The sequence below is a fragment of the Canis lupus genome, chromosome 1 (assembly GCF_003254725.2).
Source record: "Canis lupus dingo isolate Sandy chromosome 1, ASM325472v2, whole genome shotgun sequence".
Taxonomy (NCBI): Eukaryota; Metazoa; Chordata; class Mammalia; order Carnivora; family Canidae; genus Canis; species Canis lupus.
In genome coordinates, this window is record NC_064243.1 from 66,902,573 (window position 1) to 66,924,304 (window position 21,732).

General features: G+C 41.2%; 1 protein-coding gene across 7 annotated transcripts in view; it reads right to left on the reverse strand.

The window, feature by feature from the left end:
- The window catches only part of PTPRK (protein tyrosine phosphatase receptor type K), a 548,248-nt gene that overhangs the window by 262,985 nt on the left and 263,531 nt on the right, over positions 1-21,732 (reverse strand). For all 7 annotated transcript variants that reach the window (XM_035699505.2, XM_025422992.3, XM_025422993.3 and 4 more), the window contains exons 4-5: positions 10,907-10,988; positions 8,576-8,691 (exon numbers count right to left, since the gene is read on the reverse strand). In XM_035699505.2, the coding sequence (XP_035555398.1) occupies positions 8,576-8,691; positions 10,907-10,988 (198 nt within the window). The remainder of the gene's footprint in view (positions 1-8,575; positions 8,692-10,906; positions 10,989-21,732) is intronic.

A 21,732-nucleotide genomic window follows, 5' to 3' on the forward strand; every position in this document is an offset into this window, starting at 1 on the left:
TCTGATGCTCACCATTTATACACATACCCGCCCCAAATGCCACAGGTAACAGGCAAACATCACAATCCATGATACGCGGTTAATGATTTTGCTTCGAGACCCCAAGCCATGGTTCTTGGAATGAAGCCACGAAGGGAGGATATGATGCCCTGAACTCAAATAAACCAACGTCCTGAGGAAAAGCAGCAGCCTGACGAGGACCGACGAGTAGCTTAGCCACCGAACGGCCCATGGGCTCTCGAGGAGAACAGAAGTAACTGTACATCAGCATACAGACAGGGAAAAAGAGATCACCACTGCTTAAACTAAGAATAAACGGAGACAGTTAGAATTCAACAGCAGGCTAGTGTGCATCAGCTCACAAGAGATCAGGGAAGCGCAGCGTGCTTACCACCCCTCTTGGACAGAACTCCCTGAGCGCAGGCTGGAGGGAGACCCGAGGCTGAGGCACCAATGGTCTTCGCACAGATACCAGGACCACCCAGAGGTTGAATTTGGCCATAAACGTCGAACTGTCCTGGCAAACTTTTGCTAAAGCTCAAAAGAGCTCAAAAGAGCCAATATCTCCTACCATTGATTTCTATGTAGGATGACTTATATGAAATTATGAAAGTAAGAAAGAAAAATGGAAACAGGTGGGTCTCACAGACCAGTCAGTCCCAAGACAGACAATGAGAAAACAAACTCATGGACTGGCTCTAAAAAAATGACCTTTAAAAAAATAAAAAAATAAAAAAATAAAAAATAAAAAAATAACCTTTTGAGCAAATTTAGAAAGCGGTCTTGATCATTTCACTCACATCCTCCCCAATTCCGTCAACTGGTGCCACCAAAAGCTACTTTCTTCTTTCCTCTGCCCCTGTCCTTCACTACTCATGTATTTTTTTTTAAAGATTTTATTTATTTATTCATGAGAGACACACACAGAGAGAGAGAGAGAGAGAGAGGCAGCGACCCAGGCAGAGGGAGAAACGGGCTCCATGCAGGGAGCTCGATGCAGGACTCAATCCCAGGACCCGGGGGTCATGCCCTGGGCCAAAGGCAGGCACTAAATCTCTGAGCCACCCAGGGATCCCCGACTCATGTATTTTTCAATTCCTCCAGCACTGTCCAGTCCCAGGCCCTCCCCACTGGGTATCTCCACAGCTACCAGTAGGTCCTATCCATCTTGCGTCTTCATCATGGCCTACTCTCAACCCTGCCCCAAACCCCGTTTACCCCAACTTCGTATTGCAAACCTTCCACTTCAGCAGGATCCTCCTCCTGATGTTCCGCCCTTACCCCCCACACGGGCACTGACCTCCAGTGATAACCACGCTCACCCGGTCTTTGCTATTCAAGTCCTCTACGGCCTTTGAAGACCCAATCAAATCTTCCTTAAGGATTTCACCAAACATCCCAGTCTATGCAGCGCTCTCTCGACTCGGAAACAGTATAGTGCTTAGATTCTATATGGTTTTTTCTTACTCAGTTACAGGGGCACTTCTTGGGGCCAAAAGGATCTTAAAAAGCATTCAGCCTCATGCTAAACATCCCCCAGAGCTCCAGTGAGTGCTTATCCAGATTATGCTTGGATACTTCCACTAATTGTAGTTTTACCACCTCCTGGAATAGCTCATACTAGGTCTGAACAGCCCTACAATTACAACGTTCTCCCTTAATAATCAGCTTCTATCTCTCACCATATAGCTTCCAACCACTAGTTAGTATTGTACTTTAGAACCTATACAGAACAAATTAAATCTCTCTTGAATATTCCCAACCGTCTAAGATTGTAAGAAGCTCATCAAGCCCCCCACAAATCTCAAGGTAGATTCACACGGTGTCACTTGAGTCATTCTGACATCACATCTTCAACTTTATTCACTGGCCAAGTAATTACATGCCGCCTTTTGTTATTATTGTACTATTTTGGATACGTGTCAGCTGCTCTTAAGGCCAATGAGCTAGAAAATGTCAGGACTTTCACGAAGTCCAGACAGAAGGACAATTTTCAAAATCTCTCATTCCTTTTCTCTTCTCTTCTTTCTCTTCTCTTCTCTTCTCTTCTCTTCTCTTCTCTTCTCTTCTCTTCTCTTCTCTTCTCTTCTCTTCTTTCTTTTTTTCTTTTCTTTTCATGGTACCCAATGTAAGCTAATCACATATTATGTGTTTAGCCAATTAGGTTTGAAGCTATTCCTCTCATATTAGTTTCCAATAAATTACCCACCATAAACTGCATCATTTTAGGCCTTGATCAATTTCCAAGAATTTTCCTTCATTATCATAAATGCAAAGTGACCAGATTTTTTTTTTCTTTCTCAAACGGGCATCGTGTCAGGGATAGTAGAGTGTCTCGTGGAAATGAAATATGCCGCGAGCATCAAGGCACTTCATGTGACAGTATAATTAGGCCTGGAAAAATACCGCAGGCATGGATGCGTCAGAGGGAGCTCCGTGAGCAAGGACTGGGTGGCATTTGAAATTGTGTAGGGACATGTTTCAGCCGCTAAAATTTTTATACTTTCAAATTAACTCATCTTTTTAAAAAAAAACTCATGCTTCTGGTTTCTACCGCTCGCACGATGATATCTGCGTGCGGGACAGGAACAAGGCCGTGACATTCCCTGGCTACACACAACACGAGAAGCCCAGAAGCTTCGGGCCACCCATCTTCACTGGCCCTCAGCTGACAACAGCTGGTACCCTAACAGGTCAGCCTCTCTCGGGTTGTTTTTCGAGAGCAATCTGCATCGCAGTTTACTAATTTTACTCTCCAGTTATGACTCTCAATCCATCGCTTGAATGATCCATTGCTCCACGTGGAGCGACGTTGCCCGTGGCTGAGAAGGCCACCAGCACACAGGTCAGGAGGGCCACCTCCCTCTCCCCACCGATGCCCGCCACCGAGGGGCACGGGCCGCACCTGCGCGGCCTGGCCCGGCTGCCGGGGCTGGAGGACGACTGCACGGGGCTGCCAGCCACTCATCCCACAGCCTCATTTCGGTTCACTGAGACCAACGGTGTCACCGATCTACCCACACGACTCCCCCCTTGCAGTGACCCCACTGTTGTGTTCTCCGGCCGGCCGATGACCCGTGCTGGCCACGCTGGCGAAGACGGATGGGATGGTTAGCAGGTCAGGCCCTACCCTGGACCCAAGGCCACAGCCTACGCCGGACAGCTGCCCCCCCCTGGGGGGGCTCCCTCTGCCTTCCCTGCAGGTGCTGGCTTCCGCGGGGCCTTCGCCAGGGGTGCAGCCCTCGGGTACAGCCCACCCCGTTCAGTTCCTTTATGGAACCGCAGGACTTACCCCTGATCCGGCAACGCAACACTCAGAGCCTGCTTCCCTGCATCTTCCAGCACGGACCAGTGACTCAAAATCACCCCGAGCCCCATCAAATAACCTCAAATGGACACGATGGACAAAATGCAAGGCGATGCCTCCAGGCTACCGCCATCTAAGGCTTAGCGGCACCGCCGGTCCCACACGCTCACTTTTCCTCATTCTTTATTGAGGGAAACTGAGTATACGGTGAACTGGATGCAGCTTAACTTCTAGTAGGTGTCTAGGCGCCCACACACCCAACGCCCCGATAGACGTATATGACACGGACCGTCCCGCAGAAAGATGACCTCCGCCCGCTGCCGGCCCGGCCTCATCACCCACAGGCACATACTGTTCTGGTGTCTATCGCCAGGAGTTAGCCTTGCTCCTTCTGCTTCTTACTGCGAAGCTAACCTCGCAGGATGCACGCTCTTCTCTATCTGTCCCCCTTCTGAAAACATTAAAATTGCCGGGATTTCTCCGTATTGGTGCGTGGATCAGTAGCCCACTCTTTGCTCCTGCTCAGTTCCACTCCACTGCTTGAATGAGCCATGCCCTGGGTACCCATCCTCCTGCGGATGGACCCCCGGGTTCTTTACAGGCATTGGTTATTATGAACGAAGCTGTTATAAACATTCCTTACACAAGTACTTTGTGCACACGTGCCTTCATCTCTCTTGTGTAAACATTTAGGAGTGGAACTGTCGCGTCACGTTAGTTATTTCCTTAGATACTCACTCTTTTTGCCACCATCCCTTTAGTCTTCCTATCAGCAAGCACTGCGAGAAAAGGGCATGAGTAACACTTTTAACCTACAAAAATGTATAACCTAATTTTTCTTCTCCTGTGGGAAAATTACCTGACCCTTCTCAAAAATATAACCAGTTGTTTTTATCATTTTCTTTCAATATAAATTGTACATTAAAATTTCATTCGTGATCTTATATCCTATATGCTGTGTTTTACCATAGCTTTAAGTTATGATCCACAAATTCCCTACCACTGAGGGTTTCTCAGAAACACTAAATAGTATAGTTCTAAAACTTGTTGGAAGCACTGAAAAACATCTGTTCATGTGGGAAAAAAAAAAACCTGCAAATCGCAACCTGACAACAAATGTTGTGCTTATATCTGGAAAACACGCTACTTCATTGGGTTTTATGATCGAAAAGAAATTTGGAAATTCTCTACAAGCAACTAAAGTCTTTATTCTAAGTGCCTCTTCCAACATGCATGAACCTCATAACACACCATTTTAAGCTATGGTCCAGCAAACCTCATAATTTTACCATATAGCTAGCCTGTTGCCACTAAATAGAGTTCTAAAGACAGTCACCCATGTTGTTCTATGCATCAGTAGTTCCCTGAGCATGTACAAGGAGGTTAATTTGGGGAATGTATTTTGTCATTGTTTTCTAAATGTCTAGAACCAATGACCTAATTCTGAGACTCGGTAATCACATAATCTGAGATCTACAGGAAAGAACTCTCCTTAAAGATACATCCAGACCCCCCTATGATGTGTACCTTACGAATTATTCTAGATTAGCTCAGGTACCTCAAGCGTTAGTTTTTGTGAGGTCTGTTGTTTAATTTACCCAAAAATTCGTATGTCACTTTAAACAATAAAACATATGGGCATTATCAATTGTAAGCTAGACACAATAAACAAGTGGAAAAATTTAGTTTTTAAATGTATTCCCATACACTAATTAATTAAATTAATTAATTTGTTTGTTTTAGAGAGAGAGAGAGATCAGGGGAGGAGCAGAGGGAGAGAATCCTCAAGCAGGCTCCCTGCTCAGCGCGGAGCCAGACACAGGCTCTACCTCAGGGCCCTGAGATGGTAGGTACCCTGAGGCAACACCAAGTCGGACACCTAACCAACTGAGCCACCCAGATATCCCTCCATACATAAATTATTTTAAACGTCCGATGCTATCAGGTATTAAGGTTAAAGCGGTTGTACTATATCATTTTTTTCCTTTAAAACATAAAGTTGGCTGTTCTTCTATTTTTTTTTTTTTGGTTTTGTACCCCATATTTAAACATTTATCAATTGACACTTAATACTGTATAATGTCAGTGATTTAGAAAACATAAAAAGTTAATCACCATTTCTTTTTTTTTTAAGATTTTATTTATTTATTCATGAGAGACACACACAGAGAGAGAGAGGGGCAGAGACACAGGCAGAGGGAGAAGCAGGCTCCATGCAGGGAGCCCGATGTGGGACTCGATCCCAGGACCCCAGGATCACGCCCTGGGCCAAAGGCAGGTGCTAAACCACTGAGCCACCCAGGGATCCCCTCAATTACCATTTCTTAATGACACCTACCATGGCAAGGATAACAGCTACTCCATTATCCCACTACTTCTGTGACAGGATGCAGTGACCTACCATTTTGAGTTGCTTCCAATACATTCTCAGTACTGTGAGCAGATAGTTTAAGCAGTTGTTCTCATAAAGATAGTTCATTTAAGGGATCATTTTTACCCATACAAGACCAGTAATATTCACATTCTTCCGTCAAACAAAAAAGGTAATGAAAGCCATGTCTCAGCCATCAAAAATAATGCAAAGACCTAGCTTAGCATCTACAGCTGGAAGGGATCTTAGCTTCTAGCCCCATCTCCTTTTCTAGATAAAGAACTTCTCTATAGAATAGAGTCAATAGTTCATGAATTCTCTAAGCCCACACACTTAACTGGGTTGGAAGGGTTATAGGGTTCAAATTACGGTTAGAATTAACAGTTGGAAAAAAAATAAATTTAAAAAAAAAAAGAATTAACATTTGGGCCTCCTGATTTTTCGAAGTCATTCTGCACCAAGTAAACAGGATGTGACATCCATATTTATGGGTTGGCTTGAAGATTCATATGGAATCAAGATTCGTTCTGCTCTATTATACTTCTACTACTTTTAAAGATGGATTTTTAAAAAATCACTGGGCACAGTCTGATTCAATATATATTTATATAAAATAACCAGTCTTATTCATTTGAAAACATCCCTCAACTAAGTAATGGATAGTTTTCAATATTTCTTAAGCACGAAGAAGGATGATTTAAAAGAATAACTTAGGGTAACTTAGGTGGTATTACTGAAAAAGTAGAAAAGCTTTTTCAAAGAATATGGTAAATAGGTAAACTGCTAAGGAATTGGGTAGCCTCACTGTCAAAACAGAAGAGAAATACACAGATAGATCCACCCTGGGATGTGTAGAGAAAAGAGGACAAAAAGGAAAGCAGAATAGATGTTTAACAGAATATTTTTATCTCTCATCTTTCTTTAAAAAATGGCAAATGGCAGAAGGAATTATTTTTTAAAACTATAATGAAATGGGCCAATCTACAAAATAGGAAACAAACAATAAACGAGCAGTATTTTGACTGCAACCCACTCAGACCAGCAGGGCCAGAAAGTCTTTGTTGCCACAAGGCAGCTGGTGTCTGAGTCCACAAAACCCTTTTATTTCAATGTCACATTAAATCCTAGGGCATAAAACCAGAGGCAGACTGCAGAGTCTCTGGTTCTCCAAGACAAGACTGTACAGATCACAGCTAAAGTCAAATGCCAACTAATATTCTCACCTAAATGGGAAAAACAATTTTAATTTAAAAAAGTCTAAAAAATTAATTGTTTATTTAGACTGAGAAGAAAAAGCTGATTCTGACTTGATGTTTACTGATAAAACAGGCTGCTTATTATACAGCACCCTCTCTAGAAAGAATTATCTTATATTTTAATATCTATAGGGGAAATTCACATAATCACAGAAAAAAAAAGTAGGGGCTTCATTTCCTTTTCACATATTCAGAATGATATCCCAATAATTACAAATCAAATAAATTATAGAAGCAGTGATAATAAAGTTTCTAGGAGTACATGTGTTGTAACATCCATGTGGATGTGAGAATTTAATGAAATAAGAAATTGATAACATCTAGGACAATATTAGGCATTATACTAGGCATGATTTCAAAAATCACTTATTCTAATCATGACCCCAACCTCCCACAACCTAATGATTATCCTCAACACTAATTTTACCTCTTTAAAAATATGGTAAAAATAGGGGTCCCTGGGTGGCTCCGTGGTTTAGCACCTGCCTTTGGCCCAGGGCGCGATCCTGGAGGCCCCAGATCAAGTCTCGCATCGGGCTCCTGGCATGGAGCCTGCTTCTCCCTCTGCCTGTGTCTCTGCCTCTCTCTCTCTCTCTCTCTATGTCTATCATGAATAAATAAATAAACAAATCTTTTTTTTTTAAACAAATCTTTAAAAAAATTTAAAAAAGAAAAATATGGTAAAAATAAATGCTGAGGTCTATGTTCAAAAACTATGCTAATCTCAGTGATTTTTCTCTTTTGGTCTCCATTGATATTTTCAGAAATTTAAAATTCTAACTAATTAAATCCCTTCCTTCATTCTGATACAAATAGAACACAAAATAATAATACAAGTGCTCAGAGAGCATTATTACTTAGGTTCTAGCTTCAAATATTTTGCTCAATAGCCATCACCTTCCTTGGGCCCGCCCTCCTGACTTTAGAGCTGATCTAAGTCCCTCCCTCCCCCCCCCACTGTCCCAGGATTGGGAGATATTTTCTAAAGACACGTACTTTCTTTAGTTTCTTGTTTAATTCTCTGGCGTTTTCAAAGGTCTTGGTATGTACTGTTTGCATTTCCTCAATATTTTGCCAATGTCATTCATTAAATGCATATTTACTGAGGATTTAATATGCGCAAAGCAAATGTCTTGACCTCAGAACTGTCATTAACCTTTATGCATAAACACTCTGAAAATAAATTTAATTGGCTCTCCTCCCATTCACATTTCCAGAAGTACTTCCAAAACTTTCTTAAAATGTGTTTTAAAAAATTGGTCAGGGTATGACAGTTCCTACTTAAGTACTGTGCTCTTGTAAATTTGGGTTTTCAAAATATTTAACGAGGAAATTTGCCATTTTTTCCTACTTTGAATGGATCTCGAAAAAAATTCTTAGTTTTGCATAACCTTAGAGAAACATCAGCGCTCACTAGAAACTGACCTGAGTATTTATTAACTATATACTGTCATGTGTTTATTCATATTCCCCAAATGGAAATACCTGAAATGAAGCTGCAGTCAATGAAGACAAACCTACACAAGAGAACTGGTCTCTCACTCCCTCACACACACACACTAGAATAACAGCAGAAGCAGTACCTTGTGATTTTTTAAAAATCAGGTGTATCTGTTCACCCAGGGGCCCACTTGGCCTTACCTGCAGCCACAACTTGTTGTGCACAGCATCTCTCCCCGTGGCGATACACTGGAACGTAGCATTCTGTCCTGCGTTGACCTCCACGTCCCCCAGACGGAGAAAATGAGGAGATTTATCTGTGAAGGCAGAAAAAAAAATTAATCTTTTCACACGAAGAAAATGTGCCATGTGACTTTTTCCCAAGAGAATAATGTTGTTAACACTTTTACCTTTGGCCAAGACTAATACCGTATGGAAGAAAATGGGAGTTTTCTTTGTGCTGAAAACCCCACTCCCTCTCACGGTTTTTTTTTTTTTTTTTCCCCTCTCAATAGCACTATTACTCATTGCCCCATAATTACTAGAACATTCTTGTATACAGAGAGGGCACTCAACAATTATTGCTGAAAGTTGGCCACAGCGTGCTGCATATGGGTGATAACAAAACAGTTACAAGTCAAAGAAAGCAAAAGAGACCAAATAATAATAATAATAATAATAATAATAATAATAAAAGAGAGACCAAATAAGCAGAAATCAGAGCACAACAGAGAAATGTGACAAAAACATATAGTGGTATCTAACCTACCAACATAGACATAGCCGCTGAGCTATTAATTTACAATGTAAACAGGTCTTTCTTTTCTTCTTTTTTTCGTTTTTCTTTTTTTTTTTTGGTCTTTCTTTAAAAAAAAAAGATTTCAATAGGTGTAATTCTCTAGTGCTTCAAAGAACAAGGGAATGTATTTGTTTCTCTCAAGGAGAGTATCAGTTTAATCGCTGCAAAATCCACCTCGGACTCTTTCATCGTTGGAAGAAAAGTTACCCAAAAGCAATACTGGACCTGACGAAAAGAGATGACTGCGGTCAAAACCTACACGACTTACGTAACTGTCAAATCAGTGTTCTCTATGATCACCTTGTAAAACTGGAGCTTATTCATGTTTTCAACTAAAAGTAAATACATGCAGGAAAAGTTAAGCCTCGGTAAGTAAAAGCAAGCGCATAGAGGGCCGTATCACAGTGAAACCGCTCTTGGGCTTAATTCATATTTTTATTTTCTTTACTCCTGAGAGCCTTTCTTTCACATTTCTCTTCCACCAAGTGTAAATGAACAGTAGATGGAAACATCATGCTCATGTACTGGTGGACTGAAAGAACTTATTAGCAAACCAACGTGAACTTTGAGGGAGACGGTTTTGTTCCCCTTTTTCTTAGAATGGACTGCCTGGGATAAATGGTCTGACCATGGCCTGCAACCTCTTTCTTCGCACCTCGTCTTAGCATCGGCTTTAAAAAGAGAGATGCTTGAGCTAGAACATGAACCAGCACAGTGGTCCTCCCTCTGTGAGCTCCTGGCCAGCAGCAGGGGCATCACCTGGGAACGTATTATGAGAAATGCACATTTTCAGGCCCCACCCCAGGCCTCCAGAATGAGAACCGAGGAGGGGCCACACATCTGTGATTTGCCACCCCTGGTAGGTGACGCTGATGCACCGCGGGGCTTAATACCAGCGCTCACCGGGAGCGCGGCCTTGCCCCCCATACAGTGCTCCCCTCCACGCGCACGGTGCTTACAACGGGTGGGAAAATTTCCACCAGGAGGATTACTGAACAGACCATCTAGAGTTCATGGGCCCTGTAAAATGCCGCTGTTGGGAGATCTAGGTAAAGTCTGAATTTATGCCAGCTGTTTTGCATCTGGCTCTACTGAGTGCATGTAATGAATGTCTTTCAGGAAATGCGATGTACACACAAAATTAGTTACACCATCTGAAGACCAACCAATGTGCATCTAAAGACATAATAAAATTATGTGTTAATAAACGGAGTCCTTGTTTTGTCTGATTTCTATTATTTTGTTGTTTCACATGGATTAACCAGATATTATTAAAAAAAATTTAGTCTGAAGTTTGGAATACGGTGACTTATTCATTCTCTTTCCTTCACGCCAACTTTCAACTAAGCAGATCACATAAGTTAGTGAGGTTTCTTTAGGTTTCCTTTCAGTGGAGCTCTGAATTGTTATTCTTTTTTGCTTTCCTAGACTATTTAATAAAACCAAAAGACGGAGCATGTCCTATCCAGAATTTCATTTATATTCACATTTTGTCCTCCGTAGTTAAAGAATTAAAAGAACTCCTTACAGGTGTACCACTAGGTACAATCCTGAGAAATATTTGACTCAAAACTTCTAGAAGGATTTCAGTGTTCTTTTAAAACTGAACAGAAGGCTAGCAGTAACAACAAAAGAGACAGCCACAACCAAGTGATAAACAGTCAACAGTCCTTGCCAATGTACGACAGGTGTTGAAAGGACACAGAAAAATACAATTCTTAATGACAACCTACCACAAGGATAACTCAGCACTTGGATGTCATCAATGGCAATATAACCACTCCTCCCTCCTGAGACTTCAGCTTCAAATATTACCTGTCAGGAAGAAACAGAAAACATTTACAACAGTCATTTTTAAGGAGTTTTCGCAGGTCACAGAGAACAGCTATCGCACACTTATGAAAATTAAATTTGATTTTTACCTTCCAAGAATTAAAAATTTAGCCTTTACTGTAATTTCTTAAATTTTGTCTAGGTAAACAAACAAACAAAAATTACTGAGGTCAAGCAGCTGAAAAATCATTTCAGCAACTGCTACTGTGTGTTAGAGTTCCCGAATGGGCACCCACTAAGCAGAATGAAGAGGCAAATACAGCTAATCGCCTATCTCTAAATTTTCTCTTGTTGATTTTCTCTGTTTTTGTTATTTAAAATACATTAAGCATTGACAATGTACCAAGCAGTGGGCTAACTAGTGAAAATACCAAATGATCTAAACTTCTAAAAATAGCTAAATTTTCACAAAGGCCATTGGCGAGATTAGCAGTATTCCCGGGAAAAGGAACAACACAATGGAATAGAACAGAGCTGTGTGTTTGGGGAACCAAATGCGTGTAATCTGTATGGCTACAAAGGTTCAAAAAGGAAGGTAAGATTTCAGGGCTAGGCATGAGAGGACCTTGAATACCACAGGACCAAAATCAGGAGGAAGCCTGCCAATAATTACACATTAATAAATATTAAAAAAAACTTTCTATGTTCAAGTATCAGCTCATGTTATAGAGTTTTGTTGTATAATCAATAGAAAGACTTCATATAGCCTTTTTTTTAAAATAATGTGTAGTGTGACTTTCCAAGAGAAACCATATTTAGCGTGCACATCTCAATATTCTATTTGACTATGGGCTCCTTTATTCATGGAGATACACAGATTATTTTGGGAGTTTTCTGCATGACATTTTAGGAAATGTTATGGAAATGGATGTCTGAATTAGGGATATAGTATATTCAAAGTGATCTATTAGAAACACACATGCCAAAAAATAATAAAATAAAAAATAAAAATAAATAAATAAATAAATAAAAAGAAAGAAACACACATGCCAATAAGGTAGAGGGTGGACTAAAAGAAATCCAGACTAGAAACAGGTGAAAAGCTAGTCGCAGTGAAAATAGAGAGGTACGAAGAAAAAGGGAAGATAAAAAGAACGCCTACGAAACAGACAAATTAAAATTTATTGACTTTTTAGATGTGGTGAAACACAGGGCCATTCTGGCTCCAGGCCTGCACCACTGGGTGGCTGTGCTATGGGGATCCCGAGCCGGGACTAGTGATAAAGAAAAAGGTACAAATCTGAAGGAGAAGACTACGTACCTTTCAAACCTGATTTGCCTACGGTACACCCGGGGGAGACCTACTAGGGCACGAGTGGACAAACCGATCTCAAAAATAAGAGACAGGCCCACCATAAAGCCATATCATCTTCATGGAAGAGAGTCAGTCAGAGTTAAAAGTTAACACGACGGGTGGGTAAGATGTTGCAGGAAGATAAAGAGGAGAAACCCGGTAGCACTGTCCCCAGCATCACCCCTTCCCACGTCCAGGCGGTCCTCCTCCAGCCGCCCCGAAAGCGACGACGAGGGGGTGCAGCATACCGGGTGCCAGTCCGCCCCCCCGGACCCCATCCTGTCACAGACCGTCTCCGGGGCTACTTCTTTCCTACTCTGTCCTTTATGACCACTGATCTCACTGGAACAAGCTGAAGCTGAGAAGTAGGACAGGGTCTTTGTGGGAAGATAAAGACTTCCCAGTGGAAAGGACGGCCAATCTATGAGCGCAGAGATGTGTGTGTGCATGTGTGTGCATCACACGATTTACATCCCATGTAAGTGCATCTGATAGGAAAACAATGGTCATGTCATTTTCCAAATACTGGAACAGAGGCTTAGCAAGAAATAGAGGCGAGAATGAGACTTTTTTTTTTTTTTTTTTTTTTTGAGAATCAGAGACATTAAATAAAGTATGACTTGGAGTGGCTGTGGAGGAGGCCCCTCTCCTGGAGGTAAGAAAACTCGGACTTGACTCCCGCCTCTCCTGCTTACAAATGCTTGAGCAAATCCTATAACCTTGTAGAGCCAAATCCCAAATCCTTAACATGGGTATAATGCAGCTTTCATTATAAAGTTTTATGAGGATTAAATGGTAGCAGATGTAAAAATGCTATATATAACCCAAAAGGTAAGCTCATCAGCATTGTTAGTATGAGAGACTCGTGCAAGAGTATCCCAGGAAAACACGTTTTATTTGCTTGAATGATAGTTCAAGAAAAGGGAAGGTACAGAAAGAAAAAGTGAGAAAACCATTTTTGAAGAAAAAAAAAAACCTACATTTTTGTGAACAGACCATATATCGTTGCAGTTAATCACTGTTGGTTATTCCACTTCCGCTGTAGCCAACACTAATTCAATTATTTTCATCTCTTAGGTTTATCTTAGTTTCCCTTTCTCCAGTTATTTTGCTTCTTGTGTTTCACACCAGGATAAGCTTATACAGGTCTACTGCGCCCCCTGAGAAAACACTTCTTATTTGTTCATCTCAATTGTGCTCTTATTCTGGACAGTAAATGGAGCCCTGGATTTAAAAGGGGAGCAAAAGAATCTGTTCTTTATTAAAGGAAAAAAAAAAAAAAAGAAATGTTTCTATGTTTCTCTTTTCATTGACCCCGTGTTCTCTGCTAAATGTTGTCTTTGCCTCATTAACAGGAGCCGGAGGAAATTTCTAAGATCAGATTCCTTCGCGACTAAGGATCTAATCAGCTTTATCACCTCAGCAGAGCCCTCGCCTCGTAAGGCTCCTCGGCCCTGTCGGGGGAAGCGACTCTCAACAGCTTAATTATGCCAAGTTTGCTTGAGCAGAAGCTCAGGTCAGATTTAATGCCTGGTGTCAGGTAGTCAGCCAGGGCTTCCCACAAGGACAGGGCAACGGAGGCCAGGTCAGATGTCACCTCCCACCCCCTGGGAGGCCAGCCTGGGGACAGGGTGGACGGGCCCTGCTCCACAGGCTGGGTGCCCTCCACTCCATTACCTGAAATACCCAAGGTAATGAGTCCAATCAACTTTTTGCTACTCTAGCAACATTCTTGGATTATTAGCTAAACAAGTGAAGTATGGTTGAATGAAATAGAGGGGGGGAAAGGCAACCCATAAAAAACCAGGATCTCATCCTTTCGCAGTAACTGCAGAGAATGTACCTTGTGTAATGAGGGAAAGCAGGACTCGTGGTCAGGAAGCCTTGGATCTAACTGCTGCAGCCTGGGATCTAACAGCTATGGCCTGGGATCTAACTCCTGCGGCCTGGGATCTAATTGCTGCAGCCTGGGATCTAACTGCTGCTATCACCTGCAACCACAGCGACTGATTCAGCTGCATTTTCCTATAGCCTCATCTGGGAAATACTGGCCTTGCCTACATCACATTTTTGTTGTGAACGTTGTATAATATGTACACAATGATTTTTTTTGAAGATTTTATTTATTTATTCATGAGAGACAGAGAGAGAGAGGCAGAGACACAGGCAGAGGGAGAAGCAGGCTCCATGCAGGGAGCCCGACATGGGACTTGATCCCAGGACTCCAGGATCACGCCCTGGGCTGAAAGCAGGTGCTAAACCGCTGAGCTGTCTGGGCTGCCCTGTACACAATGATTTAATGATATACGAACTACACGTAATACAAGATATTGTGGATAGGAGAAAAATCTGGAAAAAAAAACAAAAAACCTTTGTTCTTAATTTTCTTTGAGTATAGTCAGTATTGAGTGTAGGCTCCAAACTCAGAGACACATTCAGTTTACTCTTTTTAAGGGTAACTTTAACTTTTTTTTAAAATTATTTTAAAGATTTTATTTATTCATTCATGAGAGAGAGAGAGAGAGGCAGAGACACAGGCAGAGGGGGAAGCAGGCTCCATGCAGGGAGCCTGTTGTGAGATTCGATCCAGGGCTCCAGGGCCATGTCCTGGGCTGAAGGCAGCGCTAAACCACTGAGCCACCCAGGGATCCCCAACTATTTTTTAAGGGTAACTTTTTTTTTATTTTTTTTAAGGGTAACTTTAACTTATGGAAAAATGTATGTAAAGTTGTACTTTTGCAACTCTGTATATCAAGTTACTTTTGTGACTTATAGAAAATCTAAGCCGGTTTCCTTTTCTAAGGAAAAGAAACTTGTTAGTGTCCACTCAGGAAGGGCTTGAGGGAGGATTAAATGAGATATGCTCAGGAAACATCAGCACAGCCCTGGCACCCAGTAAGCACGCTATGTTACGGAGCACCACCATAGAAGAAAGCATCTATTAAAGAACATAGGTACTAAAGTGAAACGTCTTCTCTTTCTTGTCGAAAACTGCATCCTCTGCCCCAATTTGGGGGGTGGGATGAAAGGGGGCCCCTGGCTGGCTCAGTTGGTAGGGCATATGACTTCTGATCCTGGGTTGTGAGTTCAAGCCCCATGTTGGGTGTAAAGATGATTTAAAAATAAAATATTTTTTAAAAGTGGATGTATTGTATTTTTATAAACAAAAGTATGTCAGCAACATTAAGTATAATTGACTTCTCTCTCTCATGTGAGCTTTAAAACTGCAGTTTCTCAAGGATACATCATAGGCTGCCTTCTCTCCTTTTGCCATATTTTCTGCCATGATAGGATTGAGAATGACAAGCCTGCAAAAGGACGAGGGGATTGAAGAAAAAAAAAAGTGTGTAGAGATATTAAAGAGAAATGAAAGTATACAGTGTCACAAAATCCAATGAAAAAAGTTGGAAGTGCAAGAGATGTCAGGACCAAATCCCAGTAAAACATTAAGTAAAATGGAGATTAAAAATACCCTCTTATACATCTTATAACTGGAAGCTTGTACTCTTTGACCAATATCTCCCCAACTTCCCAAACCCTGGTAACCACCATTCTAGTCTCTGTTTCTAGGAGTTTGGCTTTTTTAGACCCCACAATGTCAATGATATCACACCAAAGAGTTCAAACTTCCAGTTATTACATGGATAAGAGATCTAATTTATGGCATGGTGATTGTACTTAGCAATGTTGTATCATATACTTGAAAGTTCCCAGGAGAGTAGGTCTTAAATGTTTTCCTCTCAAAATGAAACGGTATTACATGACATAATGGAGGTGTTAGCGAAGGCCATGGTGGAAATCATCTGGCATCATATATCAAATTAACACACTGCCTTAAACTTACACAGTGTTATATGATAATTATGTCCCAATAAGCTGGAGAAAATACCCCTTATATGTGCCGTTCAGATTAGGGATGATCAAAGAAAGAGCTACCTGTATGAAGTAACAGAAATGGAAACCATACTGGACAATGATGAAGACAGCAGAGGAGGGGAAATGAATATAAAGACTCCCACAGGAAGTGTGCCTGAATTGGTAGAGAGAAATTTAACTAAAAATGGAAGAAGAGGAGTACCTGGCTGCTCTGTAGAGCACACACTCTTTTTTTTTTTTAAAAGACTTTATTTATTCATGAGAGACAGAGAGAGAGAGAGAGAGAGAGAGAGAGAGAGAGAGAGAGAGAGAGGCAGAGACCCAGGCAAGGGAGAAGCAGGCTCCATGCAGGGAGCCCGATGGGGATCCCAGGACCTCAGGATCACACCCTGGGCTGAAGGCAGCGCTAAACTGCTGAGCCACCCGGGCTGCCCAAACACACAACTCTTGATCTCAGGATTGTGAGTTCAAGCCCCCCAATGGCTATAGGACTTATTCTAAAAAAAAAAAAAAAAAAAAAAAAGAAAATTAAAAATTAAGTTAAAAAAATAAAAATAGGAGAAGATATGGGATCAAGAGAAGTGTTTTGATTTTTATTACTGTTAATACTTATTTAAATGGGAAACAAATGTTTAGAGACTGATGACAATGATTCAATTTAAAATGGTATCTTTGTGTGTAAGAAAGAAATGATAACTCTTAGCGTGACATAGGAAAGGACAGGATCCAAATAATAGATCTCACGAAAGGGCCCTAGTTTTTTGTAATACAAGGACAGGCAAAGATGAATGAAGATATGAGTAAATGTGCAGGATTGGTAAAGGGAGTTTCTACTACTTGGCCTTAATCCTCTCAGCTATGAGGGATGGGCTGGTAAAAAGAAGACTGGTTAGAAATTGGGAGAAATTGAATGGAGGAGAATGGAGAGGAGAATCAGAAAGGGAATTGAGGGATCCCTGGGTGGCTCAGCAGTTTAGCGCCTGCTTTTGGCCCCGGGGCATGATCCTGGGGACCCGGGATCGAGTCCCGCATTGAGCTCCCTGCATGGAGCCTGCTTCTCCCTCTGCCTGTGTCTCTGTCTCTGCCTCTCTCTCCCTCTCTCTCTCTCTGTCTAATAAATAAAAATAAAAATCTTTAAAAAAAAAAAAAAAGAAAGGGAATTGAACAGAAAAACATAGTAGGATTTCCAGGAGTGTTGTGGGTCCACTGGCAGTTGGTGAACCATGATTTTCTAGTGCTCCCAATCGAACATGGAGGGTATGTGTGTGTGTGTGTGTGTGTGGTTGTGTGTGTGTTTTAACAGAATTTGCTTGTTTTAAGCTTATAAAAGAAATAGTTCAAAAGAAAAGCAAGTAAGGAGTTTATGGAAATGGCAAATGTCAAAAATGATTATGATGAAATTAAATTTTCATAAGATAAGCAAGTTGATGAGCTGGCCAAAGACAGACGGTTTGATGATCCGGAGCTCCCCATGAGGTTGATGGAAGAGCTCAGTAAAATGAATGAATGAGAAAAAGATGAGTTTGTGTTATGGTCAGAGCGTGAGATGCTAACACATTTGTGACATATTACGAGATCCATTCAACCAGAGCAGCAGGTTAAAATCAGGTAGATGATTTTGGAGATGAAGAGGTGAAGAAACTGTCACTGGACTTTCCATAAAGACAACGAAGTCATGAGGATGAAGGTGGCTGTGGCAGTGGGGAAAGCAACTCTAAACGATGCCAGTACTAAAGTTTATGATGAATGGAAGAAAATGACTTAGAATCTATTGGAAGGTAATAATGAAGATGATGGCATGTTTGAAAGAAGAAAAAAAAAAACTCAAAGGGTAGGAATGTTTCCTACCCTTTGACTTAATCTTAAATTACATGGGGATTAATATCTGCGCAATCAGAGACTATTTGGGGAGAAGTATCCCCAGACTAGAGCTACAAACAGAGCACAATCATAAACACATAATTCAGTGTACAAATAAATTTCTGAGATACATCTCCCCTATGAAATATAAACCCATTGAAGGCAGTGACTTTTCTTGTTCCCCCATAGCCTCAGTGAACCAAACATCAGAATCCTATTGAGAACTGAGGCTGGAAAGAGTTCTAATGTGTTACAAAACAACTAAGTAATATAAGTGGATTTTAGTTAATAGTTTTGCCTCCCAGGGAAATACGAGATAAGGTATTTAGTTCACTTTTACTTAACTCATAAAATTTTGTTGGCATAATAAAATGACTCTCCCTTGAGAAAGTTCCAAATAATTTTCCCAAGCTAATTTGTAAATCATGAAAACATAATTACTTCCTTTGAATAGTTAAATAATGCTGTTAAGGAATAAATTTCTGGTGATAGGCCCCAGAAGATCTTAAATTGCATAAGTCAAATGTCTGTGTGGAAGCTTCAAAATCTAGAATTTAGCTGCTTTTCAAAGGTAGGGATATTCTATTTCTGCTCATACTTAAAGATTAATATGCACATAACTGGCAGGTGGTAGCAAAAGTCCAATGCACATTAAAATGAGGTGTGGATAGATAGTGGGTAGATAGGCCTGGGAGAGGGAGACAGGGGGAGAGAGAGAGAGAGAGAGAGAGAGAGAGAGAGAGAGAGAGAGAGAGAATCTAAACCCATAGAGCGGCTTCTGCTGAGTGGAAGACCCTGTGACCGTGCAAAAAGACCGTGTGCATTCACGCAGCACAGTGTGGGTTTCAGAATCTCTGGAACCTTTATCACTTGCTGTCACCCACCGCAGCTCCTTTCACAGGCACCGTCAATCTGGAATTCAGCTTTCGAAACTCCAGGTTCACGGAGATCGCTGGAGCAAAGGCGCTTCTTCCAGCAGCCCTGTGCCTGGCAGGCAGCTTCTCCTATCGAGTCAGGCAATCGTCTAGGAGCCTAACATGAACAAATGCATTTAGAAAAGTCTTTGGGGAAAAAAAAAATAGAAAAGTCTTTGGGGCTCTCTGAAACTAAAAAAAAAAAAATTCTTTTTTTTTTCTTTTTCGAAGTAATGAATTCTTAACAGTCCTTCTCTACTGGTTTGCTTACTCGCTTACTTAGTTCCTTGCAGAAGAGAAATCTCTTCCATTGCAACAGGTACGTCGATAGAACATGGGAACAAGGGAACTGCTTCTTTGGTTTTTAAAGCTGCTTCCTAGAACAACTGGGATTCTCATTATGTGTCAACTAAATGTGGGAGACATATAATCAAGACATATAAGACATATAATCAAGCCCAAATTGATTTTTCATATGAAACTTTCATATTTCAGGTTTTAGAGACCGTTAGTGACTCCATGAATTACGGAGTGCATAAGAATTAAAAATCAGCTCTTTTCCTTAAAATGTTCTGACATTAAGTATGGCCAGTGTCTTAGGAGGACTGGTTCTGTCAGGACTTTACATTAGGACTTAACTGTTTGCCAAGACTCATAAGGATTCCAGAGATTCCAAAACCTATATGCAGTTACCTGAATACATAGAGGCTTTTTGTATAGTTACAGGGTCTTCCACTCTACAAAAGCTGTTGTTTGGGTTCAGATCTTCTCTTTCTTGCACGCGTGCGCGCGCGCGCACACACACACACTACATCACACACTCCTGTCTATCCACACACCATGATCATAATATAGTAAAGACTTGAGTTGATTTTAGGAAGCAGATTCTATGTATAGTGTAGCCAAGTATTCTTGAATAAAATGTCAGTATTACAAAAAATATCCTGAGGTTTAGCAGTACCAACGTCTACGTGATGAGAGGGCCTGCTACACTACCTAACGTGGAGGAAAATATTGGGTGTACCAAGACCATACTTGCATGAAAGGCAACTACACTATCCATCCATCTGCAACCCTTTGCAGAATGAAACTGCATCACAATATCATACATACTGTGTGATCCACAATAGATATCAGTCCGAGCACATACCAGTGTCCAGGAAGTGGTAAAAATGTAGGACCGGAGCTCAAAGGGAGAAAATAAAACCGAAGAGAATTTACACCAAAATAGACCATATAGGAGAAAAGCCCAAAGAAAGCAATTTTCAGAAAGCTCCACAGTGAAATGGATATGGGAACCTAGTACATTCCTATACTTCAAATTACCCCAGGGAGTTGGCTACCCCTGATGTAATCACCACAGTATCTAGAAGATCTAAATAAGGAACTAACAATAATCATTTTTAGAACTTACGCTAGAATATTTAAGTTGATAGTAAGTCTATTACTTACTTAAATTGATTTTCACTCCTAACATCTAACACTTGCAAAAGAACTGTCAATGGTCTCTTTAATTTGAATAGCTATTGATGTAGGGTAAATATGTATCAAAAACACATGACTCCAGAATGTGGCTAAGAGAAACCCAGACAAACTTTTCATCTCCAAAAACAAACTCCAAACTTGAACCCAAAATACATAATACTCACAATTTAAAAACAGAGGAGTTTCTGTGCTCTCTGCATGGTTCCCGTATCATTAAGATGCCTTTAGGGGAAAGAGGCATATATTGCCTCCCTGAAAAGATTTCGGTCTAAGTGCTTGGTCATAATGGAGTCCTACACATACACACCAGAGCACACCAATGGGGAACAGAGCCTCAATTCTACATGACAGAGGGCAACTCAAAGCCCTGTGAGCACCTCCTGGGGCCATTGTGAGGATTAAGAGATTATGCACAATCTAGAAGTTTCTCCATAAAGGTTAATCCCTTCTTCCCTTTCCTGGTGCAGGGACTGACTGTCACAGGTAATAAAGAGGCAAGAAGGCAGTTCCAGGTGGCACTGATGCTGGAGATCAGGAGAAACCCCTGCTAGCTCTTCGGTATTGCAGGAAACTCAGCACGCACACCACCCTCCTAATGTCTCCCACAACACACCTAGAACAGCCCTACACCCAGCTCACTAGCCCACCTTTACCTGACTCCTCCTTCATTCCAATTCAAGGCCCAGCATGGTAAGAAGGCTGAGACTACAAGACTACAGAGCCCACCACTCTCTCTGCAGGCATCCCCAGCTCCGCCGCAGACAGGTGGACGGAGCACAGCGCTATATCCTAAATGCCTGTGATGTGTTCAAAAATAAATTGAAACAGGGCCGCCTGTTCATGGCACAGCCTATTTTATGTTAGGGAATAAGTTTAGCAAAAGAGGAAAAATCAAAAAGGCAATTAGAAGAGGGAAGTGAACAAAAGTTAAGCGAAATAACTCAAGATCTAAAAATGCCATGAAACTCATTCTTCATCCTGTGGGTCTGTCCTGAGATACATAAGCAAGCACCCTACACCATAAAAGATCTGGTATAAAACTGAACGTAGAGAAGCAAAGGGCTTCAAAAAATTCATCAGCAAAATGTCATTTCTGTATCTTTACTATCATAGCTCTACCATCTGGGTTATATTTTATAGCTAGTTGTCTGAGCCAAAAATAAAAGATGACTGGTTAAGGTTGCTATTTCTATCAACATGACACTGAGTTACAGCACTATTTTTCCTTACTTCTAGAGATGTGCCATTTGTCTTCCTACAATCCACAAGCAGAACCTTTTACATTTTAGCACCAACA